Source organism: Pelobates fuscus, chromosome 3 (assembly GCF_036172605.1).
Source record: "Pelobates fuscus isolate aPelFus1 chromosome 3, aPelFus1.pri, whole genome shotgun sequence".
Taxonomy (NCBI): Eukaryota; Metazoa; Chordata; class Amphibia; order Anura; family Pelobatidae; genus Pelobates; species Pelobates fuscus.
This window is the reverse complement of record NC_086319.1, coordinates 258,509,134-258,524,792: the sequence shown is the minus strand read 5'-3', so window position 1 is coordinate 258,524,792 and position 15,659 is coordinate 258,509,134. Positions and strand designations below refer to the sequence as shown.

The 15,659-nt window shown below is 41.2% G+C and overlaps 1 protein-coding gene across 2 annotated transcripts in view; it reads left to right on the top strand.

The window, feature by feature from the left end:
• The window catches only part of STXBP2 (syntaxin binding protein 2), a 47,331-nt gene extending 40,685 nt beyond the window's left edge, over positions 1–6,646 (top strand). For both annotated transcript variants that reach the window (XM_063448401.1, XM_063448402.1), the window contains 5 exons: positions 1,004–1,110; positions 2,846–2,944; positions 3,210–3,298; positions 3,468–3,625; positions 5,579–6,646. In XM_063448401.1, the coding sequence (XP_063304471.1) occupies positions 1,004–1,110; positions 2,846–2,944; positions 3,210–3,298; positions 3,468–3,625; positions 5,579–5,658 (533 nt within the window). In that variant the 3' untranslated portion in view covers positions 5,659–6,646. The remainder of the gene's footprint in view (positions 1–1,003; positions 1,111–2,845; positions 2,945–3,209; positions 3,299–3,467; positions 3,626–5,578) is intronic.
• The last annotated feature ends 9,013 nt before the right edge of the window (positions 6,647–15,659 follow it).

The following is a 15,659-nucleotide window of genomic DNA, read 5'->3' as shown; positions in this document are numbered from 1 at the left end:
AATATTTCTGTAAAGCCTAGCTGGCCTGATACCTATCTTGGTATTCTGCTAAAAGAACTAAACTGGCTGTCGATGGAATCCAGACGCACTCTTCATCTTTCCAGCCTTGTGTTCAAGAGCTTTTCTGGGAAGCTCCCGCCCTACCTGAGCAGAATGCTCTCCTCGGATGTTCCCACCTCCTATAACCCCCGATCCAGTACCTGCACTTTATTTAATCTACCTGAATACAAAAAGAAAGCAGCCCGATCCTCCTTCTCCTACAGAGCGCCGCAATTTTGGAACGACCTCCCACACACCTTAAAATCTTCCCCAAGCCTAAAGTCCTCTCTACATACCTCAAAACAGAATGCACATGTTGTGGTTGATTATATATGTCCTACCTGTTCTATGTTAAATTTTGTATATATTGTGTATTAATATTGTTTTTGTATTTTATTGTACCCTAATGTATCAATGCAATGTTTTATGGAGCCAGGACATACTTGAAAGCGAGAGAAATCTCAATGTATCTTTCCTGGTAAAATATTTTTTATAAATAAATAAAATTATGGAAATCTATTTCAGAAACCTCTTCAGTGCCAGTATTGGCATCTGCTGTCATAGACCATAGCACAATGTGAATTTTAAATGGTTAATTGGTTTTTTTATTTAAATGTTTTTTTTTTTTATAAATAAATACTTCATGTGAATAATAGAACATTTGGGCACACTTGTTCACTCATTAATATGACCAATTTAGTAAAAGCATTAACAGACCACGAGGAACCTAAGTGGATTACCTTGAAATAAGCTCTAATGCCTTTTGTTTTAAAGTGGACCTGTCACTGCTCCACCTCTATGATTACAAATGTGATCATAGTTCAGTGGGCCTTGTATATTTCATGTTAACATTTTATTTGATACTTTATTTACTTTATTTTTTAAAGATGTTAACAGGTTTATATTTGTATTATTTGCCTCTTGCTTTAACACGTCATTACTAAATTTGTCTGACAATTTGCAGGTATTACAGAAGAAAATCTCGCCAAGCTTATCCAGCATGCTAACGTACAAGGCGACAGCAACATTATTCGGAACCTACAGCACCTGGGAACACGTGTATTAACAGGGGTATGTCATCCCTTTTAAACATCCTTATTCTATGTATACTGTGGTGTCTGTTGCAATGTAGCTTATAAATGTGTTTCTACAGCTACTTGTTGTAGCATCTCTATAACAAAAAAAATATCCCTGAAACCATACGTTTTGTATCTCCCACAAATCATCTGTATTCATGCACATCTTAGTTTCTTATCAATCCAACCAGTGCTGTGATTTCTCTAGATACATCCAAACAAACTACCTTCTATCTCCCAGTCTTGAACCTCTAATTTTAAGAAGGGGTTCTGGGGCGGGAGGGGGGAAAGATAGAGGGAGTCAAAACAAGCCCTCAACACCACCAAATGTTCTTGCCATTAATTTAGATTTCACTTTCTTCCTCACACTTTTCCTAGTATTGTAGAATCCAATCAATGATTCCGTTGTGCTGGCTTAGTAATTTGTAAGATGCGCTGATGTTCCATCTTGGTTGTGGACAAGCAAAATAACTAAAACTAAACATCTTAGTGATCCATCTGTCACCTTTATTAGAGTGGCCTTATTGGAACTTTAATGCAGTTCCCTTGGTGTAACTTTGAAAGAAACAATGCGTAATATACACATTGCGTAATATGCTGTTTACCTCTCGTAATTCATGTGCTGGCATTGATATAAAATATTACAAGGATTGATTCAGTATTGTTTTGTTGAGCATATTCATAATGCTTTGGGTTTACTTGGTGGAATGTCCTTGTAATCCACGTGGTGCCTTTTTGTTAGACCATCTCCTTGATCAATACAATGTAAAATATTCCCTTGTTTATATCATTGCTGGCTTGTTTTCCTTTCCTGTGAGTAGACCCCATGCCAAGATCAGCTGTGAACACAGTTCAATAACTTCATGTTAATATTGCGATCTGTGTCACATGAAATGTCAACTTGAAATAAACATGCAAGGGCTTTTTCATTAAACAATGAATTGTGCTTAATTGAAAATGGACTTGTGAAATCCAGGCCAGAATTTGGAAAAATTCACAGCTTGGCTATTGTACTATGCATTTTGTAATTTGACTTTTAAATGTACTGCAGTTCACTGTTTAAAGCAGCTTGCAAGCACAAGAGTACAACACAGAGCCTATTTCCCATCAGCAGTCACTAGTGACAGCTAGGGGCTTGACAAGCCTTTTTGTTAAGCTCATCAAGCAGAGGAAAAATATACGCCAAAGTAGTGCCTACTTTGTTTAAGTATATCTTGCTGGGTTGGAATTTCAGTGTGAGTATTTCATATAGAATTTATGAGATACGCATGGGGGTGACAGTCATGTTAATAAGCACAAGAGTATTTCCAACTTCCTAACTCGCCCCACATCAGTGCTCCCGGTATTGCCTTCAGCAAAAAAAAATTAATTGTATGTGTTGTTATGTTTAGTGTTTTTTTTATATATATATTTTTTTTTTTATGTGCAATAATTTCCTGTCATATTTATCCCTTTAATTTACACTGTCTATATTTAGTTGAGATTTTGTCATGTATTTTACATTTATGATGTTGCAACAGTCTTAAGAGGGCAGTTTACATTTAGACATAGTTGTAACTGTCAAACATTTAATTATTTGTACTTTCTTATGGGGTTAGCAAGCTCAGTGCTTTAATAGAATGTCTGCACTATCTTGCCTATATGCACCTCATATTACCTTTTGTAATTCACTCCATAATGCATGGTACCGTTTTTTCCTTCATTCCCCAAAAAATGTTATCCTCTTACAGCAATCGTCCTCCACTGCCAACAAACTTGACCGAAAGGTCCGTCCAGAACCCACCTATCAGCTGTCACGTTGGAATCCAGCAATAAAAGATATCATGGAGGTAATCACAAAATATTGTTCTATTTGGTTAGTGTTTTTCAGTTCATTGTATGTAGTTTTACTAATGAGAAAACAGACATTGGCCACAGTACTTCCTTCCAAAATCTTAGCCCTGAGCACAAATAGAGAAATGCAGACAAATGTTTATATAGCCCAGCCACCCTTTCTTAATTGGCAGTCCGTTTAAAACAGCATTGATGTTGAATTTATGGTTGTGTGTACTGGAAACTAAATATGACATTTTTTTTTTTTCTGGGTTTGTGCAGGATGCTATTGAAGATAAGTTGGATAAAAAACAGTGGCCTTTTGTTTCTGAACCCTGTACTCAACCAGGAGTTTCCCAGAATGTGGTGAGGTGAGAAGACCTTGGAGCTCATTCTCTTCTTATCTCCTCCTCTGTGCCTTCACAGCTTTCTCATCCACAGCTTTAGTCTTTCACTTGAGTATTACTATTCTATTTCTTGCTGTGCCAGTTTTTGACTTTTTTTTTTTTTTTATATTTCTAACACAATTTTGTTTTTTAGTGCTCGATTTGGTCACTGGCACAAAACACGCAGTGCTGCAGAGTATCGCTCTGGCCCACGGCTTCTGGTTTACATTCTGGGAGGAGTCACCATGTCTGAAATGAGATGTGCATATGAGCTAACCAAGGCAACTGACTCTAAATGGGAGGTTTTGATTGGTAAGTTGTAAAATTATTGTCTCATATTCCTCATGATTTTAGTCATTTCGAGTCTCACAATACTATTTTTCTTCTAATTCTTCACCTTGCCTTTTTGTTTTTCTTTTTCTCCATTTTTTTTCTTTTTCTGTCATTTACCGTATATACTCGAGTATAAGCCGAGTTTTTCAGCCCATTTTTTGGGCTGAAAAACCCCAACTCGGCTTATACTCGAGTCAGAGTCTGTATTATGGCAATTTGCATTGCCATAATACAGATTGGGGGGAGAGGGGGGCTGGCAGAGCTGTACTTACCTCTCCTGCAGCTCCTGTCAGCTCTCTCCTCCTCCGCGCCGTCCGTTCAGCACCTCGGTCAGCTCCCAGTGTAAGTCTCGCGAGAGCCGCGGCTCTCGCGAGACTTACACTGGGAGCTGACAGAGGGAGCTGCACAGACCGCGCGGAGGAGGAGAGAGCTGACAGGAGCTGCAGGAGAGGTAAGTACAGCTCTGCCAGCCCCCCTCTCCCCTCACTGAACTGCCAATGGACCACCAGGGAGGGGGGACAAAAAAAAAATATAATAAAAAAATAAGAAATAATAATAAAAAATTTATAATAACAAAAAAAAGAGGTATAAGGACAACTATGGGAGGGAGGGGGGGTATAAGGACCACTATGGGAGGGAGGGGGGGTATAAGGACCACTATGGGAGGGAGGGGGGGTATAAGGACCACTATGGGAGGGAGGGGGGGGGATAAGGACCACTATGGGAGGGGGGGGGGATAAGGACCACTATGGGAGGGAGGGGGTGGGATAAGGACCACTATGGGAGGGAGGGGGGTATAAGGACCACTATGGGAGGGAGGGGGGATAAGGACCACTATGGGAGGGAGGGGGTGGGATAAGGACCACTATGGGAGGGAGGGGGGGTATAAGGACCACTATTGGAGGGAGGGGGGTATAAGGACCACTATGGGAGGGAGGGGGGGGATAAGGACCACTATGGGAGGGAGGGGGGGTATAAGGACCACTATGGGAGGGAGGGGGGGATAAGGACCACTATGGGAGGGAGGGGGGGATAAGGACCACTATGGGAGGGGGGGGGGGGATAAGGACCACTATGGGAGGGAGGGGGGTATAAGGACCACTATGGGAGGGAGGGGGGGTATAAGGACCACTATGGGAGGGAGAGGGGGGGATAAGGACCACTATGGGAGGGAGGGGGGGTATAAAGACCACTATGGGAGGGAGGGGGGGGGGTATATGGACCACTATGGGAGGGATGGGGGGGGATATGGACCACTATGGGAGGGATGGGGGGGATAAGGACCACTATGAGAGGGAGGGGGTGGGATAAGGACCACTAGGGGAGGGGAGGGTAAGGACCACTAGGGGAGGGGTGAGTCAGGACCACTGGGGGGGGGGTGAAGGAACACGGGGGTGGGGAGGTAAGGACCACTGAGGGAGGAGGAGGGGAAGTCAGGACATATGGGGGGGGAGGGGGCGGCAAAATGTTTTTTGCCTACGGCGGCAAATATCCTTGCACCGGCCCTGCACACACTGCATTCATACACACACACACACTGCATTCATGCACACACACTGCACTCATACACACACACTGCACTCATACACACACGCTGCACTCATACACACACGCTGCACTCATACACACACACATACGCACAAACTGCATTCATTATACACACACTGTAAATAAATATTCAATTAATATATTTTTTTTAGGATCTAATTTTATTTAGAAATTTACCAGTAGCTGCTGCATTTCCCACCCTAGTCTTATACTCGAGTCAATAAGTTTTCCCAGTTTTTTGGGATAAAATTAGGGGCCTCGGCTTATATTCGGGTCGGCTTATACTCGAGTATATACGGTATTTAAATTATTTTAAAAAATAAATAAAATGTCAACTTTATTTTTTATTTATTTGCCTCTTACTTAATTGTCCATCCCTTACAGGATCTACTCACATCCTTACACCGACCATCTTCCTGAATGGTCTGAAAACTCTGGATCAGACTTATACCAATGGTGAATAATGGGCTCCACTCTGCTGCTTCCAGGATTCCCTATTTCTGACCTCACAGCTGTCGCTGGTAACACTCCATGAGACAGATGGTTCTTTTGCCAAAACTGCCAACTCCTGTATCCCTTGGCCTCTTACACCCCATGCACCACAAAAACTCTCAACATGTGGAAGTTATGCTTGTCTGTTAAACCCACAAATTAATTGGAACAAGGACATATATATTGTGATCTATATATTTTTTTGTTTTTTCTTTAATCCTAGATGTCATAAATTACTTTTTCTTTTACACCTTTAAGTTATGTTGTTTGACTTTTCTATAAAGCCAATTTCCTTGTGCTGCAAGTCAGTTAGATATTACAGGCAGTAGAGTTAATTCAATGAGCCACAAGTCTGATGTAGTTGGCCCAAGGTGTCTTGGAATAAAGCTTGCATATTGTTATGCGAGTCTGAGCTTGGCAGGTAACATGGGACCTGTTGCAGAGTAATCGGACATAGCTCAATGTAGTGGAATTTTGCTGCTGTCTCGGGTGTGCTGTGTTTCTCCTGAGTTAACTGCTTCCTATTGAAGTTTTTTATTTATTTTTTTTCCCTGTTCATTTCATTAGGGTCATATTGAAAGTGCCTAAAAATGTGTGTAAATACACTAGTTTCTGAAAACCAACAGATTTGAGCATTTTTAATGTTGGCAAATTAGGGTAGTGTGATAGAGAAGGTTCGTTCCAGCCGTTACCATTGTTCTAAATGCAATTCTAGATCTGCTGTACCTGCTGCAATTTATTTCTCAGGGAAATAAGCTTATTTTTAACTTTAAGTAAATGTAAAATTACATTTGTGGAAAGAAGACTACTAGCCACGATGTTTCCTTGTTTTCTGGCCATCTTTTGACCACTTTGTGCTTGATATGCCCAGTTCTATGATATGAACATAACTGAAATTTCAATGGCACCCTCTGAAAACACATTGTATTAATACGTATGGTGTGTAAAGTCCTAATAAGAGGAATGAAATAGACTTAAAGTAATGTATATAGCTAGATAAAACATCTGTCTCACCACATTTGGATAAATGTTACCATCGATGGGATGTGTGGTTATATTTTATTGATAGCAATATATTTATGTTTTGTTTTTGTTTTTTGCATAACTATTTAATTTTTTTCCCCCATACATATATATACACACATCCTTGTTATAGTATATGTGTATGTTTTATGTGCCTTTGTTCTCTCATTTCCAGGAGTAGATTATGATTTAAGAATATGTACCTATCAATGTTATTCTAATCTCTGAAGTAATGTTTTGTGATTTTTGGACAATACTGAATCAAAAAAAGAGAAATATTGTATGTAAGTTGATAGGGGCCATTCTGGTTCAGGTTAAAAACTGGCAAATTCATTTTTAAACCAAGAACGTACCATAATTAAGACAAGTCAAGCTAAAATGATCTTCATTTTGGCTAATTTTCTGTGTGTATGGGAGGTGGTTTTTGTTTTATGTTGTTTTTCTGTATATTGTTATTTTGACATACATTTTAGCATTATATTATCAGCAGACTACAACTCAAATGTTTGCAGTAAATCGATTCCATTGTTGGATCCCTGCGGAATTGGATAAAAACATATGATGCTGGGATCTGCGACCAGGTGAAAATTCTGTGCCTGCTTTACAAACACTCCTTATAGAACCACCTACATTTTGTGTGAAATTTTAAACAAAGTTATGTAAACATTAATAATACTATTTACTAGTATAGCTTTATTATAAATTTGAATCCAAAATGTATTGCATAACATATATTTTGTACAGTGCTTTAACTCTGTTTTGCTGTGTTCTACCGGAAAAGAAAACATGTATTTGTGATTTGTATGCCTAATTAAAGCGCCATCTTACTACTCTAATTAAATTCAGCTGTTTTTTTTTTTTTTATTCTCATCAAGAAGCTTTTCCTGGTTTCTCGGCATTCATTCTATCTCTTTGTCTTTACGGAGGTTTGTAGAATATACACAATTATTCATTTTTGTGCCATTATAAAATGACAATTACGGGGCGGTGCCTGACAACCAAGATGGCCAGACGTGTTAACAGCTCAGCTCTTTCAACACAGGGCTGAATTTAGGCATTTCTTGCTCAATATTGTGCACGAAACCGCTTTGTGCTTTACAGCACAAATTCACACAGTCTGGCTGCATGGCCTAGCAAGACTGAAGGCCTGGGAGCTGGGGGAGGCAGCCGATCTCCCGATCCAGGACGCTCATTGACAAGCGACAATCCCGGGGACATCTCGGTCTCCACTGGGGGAAAACACCTTCCAGCAACTACGGAATCTCCCATACCCGGAGTCCGCATGACGTGCATAAGATGGCAGCTACACCACAGCCTCTACATGCCAAGGAGGGATCAGACATCCAAACCTGGCGGGAATACTTCGAAGCCTGGTTTGATCAACTTGCCGGGCGTTCTGGCAACGAAACTCATGACCCATCGAGATGGCATGTCGGACAACAGGTCCTGCACTGGGCTGGGGGCCCACTCAGTGGCACAGCCAACCAGCCGCCCAGGTACCCGGAGGGTTTCCCAATGCTCAGAACACCCACGGGCCCATAACCCTGCCAAAAGGAAACAGAGGGTCCCTGAAAATGTGGCATGGGTTCCACTTAACGCCTGTGCTCGGGAAGGTGGAAAGTCCCGGTGTAGCACACCCACTGCGGTCTGCAAGCAGGGGGTCTGGCTCTGTACACAGCTTCTTCTGAATGAGAGCGGCGCACGCCTGCCAGGCAAGAAGTCTGCCGGTTTTCACTGGCTTATCTGTTGCATTGGATGAATGATTATCTTGTAAAGTCCTACTGTTCTACTGCAGGGACATTTGCTCTTCTCTCTAAGTTACAGTTGCAAGAAAAAGTATGTGAACCCTTTGGAATGATATGGATATCTGCACAAATTGGTCATAAAATGTGATCTGATCATCATCTAAGTCACAACAATAGACAATCACAGTCTGCTTAAACTAATAACACACACAGAATGAAATGTTGCCATATTTTTATTGAACACATTGTGTATTTGTCTAGTGCAGTGTGTATTTGTCTAGTGTGTGTAGTGGATGCAGTGTGTATTTGTCTAGTATGTAGTGGATGCAGTGAGTATTAGTGTAGTGTGTATATAATGAAAGCAGAGTGTTTGTGTAGTGTGCGTAAAGTGAATGCAGTGAGTGTAAAGTGAATGCTGTATATACTAAATGCAAAGTGTGTTTGTGTAGTGTGTGTGTATATAATGAATGCAGAGTGTGTGTATAGTGAATGTAGTGTGTTTGTTTATATAATGCAGAGTGTGTTTGGGTAGTGTGCATTATACAAACACACTACATTATATACACAGTGTTTGTGTAGTATGTGTATATAATGGAGTGTGAGGGGGCATTTTTTTATTAAATTATTATTTATTTATTTTTTATATTTAATTATTTTTTTTATTGTCCCCCCTCCCTGCTTGTTACCTGGCCAGGGAGGGGGGATATAGCAGTCCCTGGTGGTCCAGTGGTATGGGCTGAGCTGTGGGGGGGCGAGCAGCAAGTGTTTACTCACCTCCCTCCAACTCCCCAGTGTAAGTCTCGCGGTCAGCGTGCTGTGCGGAGCGTTGCCATGGTAACCCGTGGCCGCGGCTCTGACGGCCGCGGTTCTCGCGAGATTTACACTGGGGAGCTGCTGGGAGGTGAGTAAACGCTTGCTGCCTGCCCCCCCAGGACCGCCAGGCTTGTAATGAGCCTGGCGGTCCTAGGAGGTATTATCGGAAATATCTGCAATATCGGTATCTCTATTGGCCGATACCGATATTGCCAAAAATACCGAATATCGGACGATTTATATTGGTAAAACCGATAATCGGTCGATCCCTAAATTAAGCAGTGTTGCATATAGAAATGGGTAAAAGGCATATAGCCTAAATGGACACCGCAAAGAAATATAAAAGTCCCAAAGATCAATAAATGAATATCAATATGAATAAAACAGCAGACGCTTTTCAACTATGGCTGGAGCCTGCTGATTGATGTAGTATATATTTATTTTTTTGTGTTCTTTATCTTTTAAAGTTTTGTGGGATACACTTACACCTATTACTTTTATTTATTTTTGGTAGCACCTATACACCGTCCTATATTTTTTTTTTTTTTTTTTTTTTTTTATCTCACAGTATGTTCACCAACTTTTCTGTAAGTTATGATGGCTTTTTAAAGACCCATATGGATTTAATCTGTAAACATGACTGACTATCACTTGTACATTGTTAAATGATAATTGGAGCCAGGAGTACCCAAAAGGTAGATTCTCCCCCCCCCCCCCCCCCCCCCCCCCCCAGATGTTTTAAAATTACAGCTTCCATGATGCTTTGTCATTCCAAGGGCAGAGTTCTGTGGATCTTCCTAAGGATCCAAAGTTGCTACATACTAGAGCCAGGTGACCCTTTGGCTTTCTCCTTGTGAGTGTATATCTTTTACTTGGACATTTAAATATATGTTTTAAGAAACAATCTGCACCATTGTTTTGTCTCTATCCTATTGCAGATCTCCATCTGTTATCCAGCATTAATATTAGCTCCACTTACTGTGTGTTTTCTAAAGGCATGCAAAACATCATAGGGGTTGTAGTTATGCAACATCTGGGGATGTACAGTTTGTTTTTCCCAATTCCAGCCCAATGAGGATGCTTACAAAACCTGGACCACTGGTGTGCTGTGAGGAATGGGTTGGTGGCCTCTATGCTTGGATACAATGCAAACACCATTGTGATATTTATCACTTTTTCCTACAAAGCACATTGAGGAACATTAGGTATTCAATTTGCCAGGGACTGGCGTCTATATCACTTTAAGTCAATTGTGCGGACTGGCACCTTTGGGTTTTTAAGTAGAAATGGGGGATAAATAATTTCAGTGCTATTTGTTACATTAAAAGTCTTTAACTATTTTATAATATGATTTATGTTTATTAAATAAAGGAAATTAAAGCTTTCTCTGTAAGTCACTTTGTTACTTTTAAGTAGCTGAAGGCGGCATAAGGATGTGTGCCATGTTAAGTGATTGAGATGTGATCTTAAAATAACAAATGTGTGCATCTATCTAGCCATCTATCTTGGCAAAGGCCTGTATTTGTGGGAGGAGTTTGTCCTATAAAAACTCTATCCCACACTCTTACCTTGGCCGTTCCGTTTTCAGGTCATGGTTCAGCACAGAACCATCAACTTCCGGTTCAAAGGTCATCAACAAAAACTGCCTAACCTCCAAACATGCTGGTCTTGACCTAGTGCGGCCTACGCAAGTATTAATTTTACCTCACCCTAGTAAACTACCACCTCACAAAAGGCTCATGGGGCACTGCCATTTGTTCGTTTATCAATTCAGTTATGGCGAATTTTATTACTAATGCAAATTCAGCCTATTTCAATCTTTCATTGCATCACAGTGATGCCTCTTTCTGCTTATGTATTTGTCCCTCACTAGGCCATATCGACTTTTATCCTATGCAATTCAATTTGTCACTCTACATCTGAATGTTTTCTTTGTCTGCCATCTGGGTTTTCAGGCTCTCATTGGGCCTTCATTGTTTAATAATTATGTGCCAAGGTGTTGCAACTGAATCTCTGTAAATTTATGTGAGGCCCAAACTTGGGCTTATACATTTGGTTAAGGAATAGTAGTATAAACTTGTATAAACATTCTCCGTACACATAAAAAAATAAGAATTCCTTACCCTCTTAATAGGGGAATATCCTTTAACCCCTTAAGGACACATGACATGTGTGACATGTCATGATTCCCTTTTATTCCAGAAGTTTGGTCCTTAAGGGGTTAAAGGTGTAAAAATCCTAAAAATACAAAAGTATTCCTTTGGCACCTATGCGTAAGGTAGCCAATGGGAAAAGCCCAGACTAAAACTCTAATAGCCACAAATGATAGTAATGGACAGAGAGACTTGGTAACAGCAACCAATGGGAGACCACTAAAGGTCCAACTTGAAATACCTGAAAAGGGTCATGAGAAAGGAGAAATACAGTGTACATTGAAAAGCAGGAATCCGCCAGACATGTAAGCCAAACATGGGAGCCATCACACCACTTCGTGCCCCCTGTCCTTAAAAGAGGCCACCACGTCTGAGCAGATAGGAGGTAACCCAAAATGTGAACACAAAAGTATTCGTTAGGGGGATCCCTCTCACGACAAGACTCTAGGCTCCATGACCAAACTGATGTTCTGGGATACTACACTGGTTATGGTGTCATTACGGGCGGGCCTTCCGGATGAGTAGCTACTACACATCAGTGAAGATTTGGATCCCTTCCTTCAGATTGGTTCGTGTACACAAGGGGATCTTCAGTCATTACTGGGATCCCTCATTTTCCATGCAAATCATTTATCTCTAGGCTACTCTGCCTCCTACCTGGCTTGCCCGATAATGGCACCGCCATCATCCTCGACCTCTTTGCCAGATCTGACCTAATCATGTGCTACCAATTCCTTCTATATTGGAACCGTATCTCCATGTTCATCCCCCTGTTGTCAGAACAGTCACCTGCAATATGGACCGTCGCTGCCACCCATACCGGCTTCATTGCTATTTTTGGTGACAATTGGTTCGGGAATAATTGACCTATTGAGGCTGTCACCTTGCCTGCCTTCAAAAAAATATCTCTGCCCTGTTCGGAATCTTTCCCATTATGGTGGCTGCCCACACAGGGGATGATCTTTGGTCCGGAAAGGCAGAAAATGCTGTCCTGACAACTTGGCGGCATGCAAGATCATCACTAAAGGGCGCTACTCCTCTTTGACCATCATGCGTTTGGTCCTAAAAAAATGAACTGGCTAGCTGCCACATTTCAGTTTCATTTAGTGCGTGAACACATCCCGGGTATTACCAACATCGCAGCTGCCACTGCTCAGGTTCCATCCCTCTGCCAACAGATGCCCAATCCAAAACACCAGTATTTCTGGAGCTTGCCAAGGTCTGACCAACTTCACAGCTCATGCTCTGTCATTGTCCCGAGCCGCTTTATCTTCAAACACTGACAGCAGTATTCCACAGGTTTGCCGTGGAGCTTCACATACAGGAGAACTGCTCCATTTTGACCATAGTGGCCTTTGTCTCCTTTTGCCATCTTTATCATAAACTAGTCCATATACCATCAAGCTTTACCTTACAGGGATTCGGCATCATATGCTCACCACCTATCCCTATCACACACCCCTATCTCACATCTTACCCTATCAAATTATCCTCAAAGGCACCAATAAAACAGTTAGACCCCCCATACCTCAAATAAACTACCAGTAGACAGCCCTATATTTGGAGCTCTCTCCAACCACTGGAAACTAACCCGTTTGAAAGTATTAAGCAGCGATATACATAACTTTCTTCGTATTCTTTAGGCCAGAGTATTCACAATAGTACGTCCGACAGAGGCTAACTTGAGTCTCAAGACCTCTGATATTATTAAGCACAACAACCACTATGTTCTTCCTTCAAACAAACTAACCAATCCAACCAAATTATCCACTATCCAGGGCTGAACTGGTGATACAAATCAGCCTGAGAGGACCAATATTTTGAATTAGTAAAATTAAATATACCAATAATATGTAAGGCACACATTGTGCGTGCTTATATATTACTCAATCATCTGGGGTGGCAAGACATGGCCTTACATATTATTGGTATATTTCTTATTTCTGGTCTTTTCAGAGTAAAACATTTAATTATACAGTAAGCATACCCACATGCAGACACAGACAATCATACTGACACAAGCTCATTGATGCACAGGCTCCCAGACAGACAATCTCATTGTTATACATACGCTCATTGACATAAAAAAAAAAAAAGCTCACTGATGCACACAAATAGGCTCACTGACACACCCAGACAAGCTTATTGTACACAAACCAATTTAGTACAGAGTAACCCAAGCTTACTACAAGCTCACGGTCTCACACACATGCTCACTGACACCCACATGCTCACTACAGACCAGCACACTGACAAGCTCACTGACACCCACATGCATGCTTCTGTCACACATACTCACTACAGACAAGCTCACTCACTAGCAGACAAACACAAGCTCACTCTCTCTCTCTCTCTCACACACACAAGCTCACTCAGGAGCAGACACACATACATACAAGTCCACTCACCAGCAGCCTTACACACACACACACACATACACAAGCTCACTCACTAGCAGCCACCACACTAATTATCTCTGGTCATTCTAGGTTGGGTCACCTGCTTGGTGGGCCACTCGTATATCTATTGGGCGCACGAGATAGCTGCAGTAAGACAAGGAGGAGGACAGCTGGGCTGTGTTGGTTTGGTTTTCAGGGTTTTAGTTGGAGGGTGGTTTGTTTTTAAATTTTTAGGGAATGATTTGGGGCAAGTGCCCCAGAGGGAGTTGGTGCAGGGTATCAAGCTGTATTTGGATAGGCTGAAGGGCTTGGTTCCAGGTTTAGTGATTGTCTGGTCGGAGATGGATCCCCATTTCCATTGGCGTCATGCCTGTAATCCTGTGGCAGTTGCTAGGTCCCGGGGGAAGGTTAACAAGCTGTTGGCTATTTTCGTTAGACAGTTAGGGGAGTGGTGGTTCGGCACAGTGAGTTGGAAAACATGCTTCCTGGTTATTTTAGGCACGACGGGGTGCACCTCTCCGATACAGGGAATGATTTTCTTAATATTGGTTTTCAGGAGGGCCTACAGCGTGCTTTATTCTTGCGGGGGTGGGGCACTTGGTTGGCTTGAGGAGTCAAGTCCTGAGCTGTGGCGGGGGCTGCTAAGAAATTGAAATTTTTGCAGTCTTTCTTGATTGAGGAACCATATGGGGAATAAAAGGAGACAGCAATAGTGCTTAAAGTATAAAAAGCCAGAGGTGAGAGAATAAAAGTGCAGAGGCGGGCTACAAAATTAATAAAAGGAATGGAACATATCAGCTATGAAGAAAGGTTAACAAATTTAAACCTATTTAGTTTAGAAAAACGTCGCCTGAGAGGGGATATGATAACATTATACAAATATATTCAGGGCCAATACAAACCATTGTGTGGAAATCTATTCACAAACCGGACTTTACATAGGACACGAGGCCATGCGTTTAGACTGGAAGAAAGAAGGCAAAGGAAAGGTTTTTTTTACTGTAAGAACAATCAGGATGTGGAATTCTCTGCCTGAAGAAGTGGTTTTATCAGAGTCCATACAGATGTTCAAACAGCTACTAGATGCATACTTGCAAAAACAGAATATTCAAGGATATAATCTTTCAATGTAGGGTAATAACTGCTTGATCCAAGGATAAATCTGACTGCCATTCTGGGATCAAGAAGGAATTTATTTTTCCTAGCTTGTTGCAAAATTTTTTGCCTTCTTTTGGATCAACAGCAAAAAACAAATGTGAGGAAGGCTGAACTTGATGGACGCAAGTCTCTTTTCAGCTATGTAACTATGTAACTATGTAAAATACCAAGTGGTTACTCACATTTAATTGGGCAGGCTAACTGCTCAATGGATACAGCTTGAGTGGTATAATCCCCACCTAGGATTCTTTGGAGTAATATCCTCACTGGAAAGTAAAAACTTCTGGTGCCAGATAATAAGGATGGTAATAATAGTAATAAAAGAGTAAAACTATTAAAAAGTTAAATGGCTAACGCACAGTAAGAAAGTGGCCAAAATACCTTTATTAAAACAGTATATAAAAAAATATTTATATACTTTTTATACTGCACTCTACCCCGTTTGGGACTTACTACACCATTAGTTGTTATTTTTATCTCTTTCATATAAACTACCAAGATATACCCCATTTAACTTATAATATATGCCAAAAAGACGACTATGCACATGTCATGTAGCCCATGGACCAGCAAAGCTAAGGGAGTCTGCCTTGACAAAGCTAGGAGGCAGGCATAGAGAAGGGTGGTTGCTTAACCCCTTAAGGACACATGACATGTGTGACATGTCATGATTCCCTTTTAT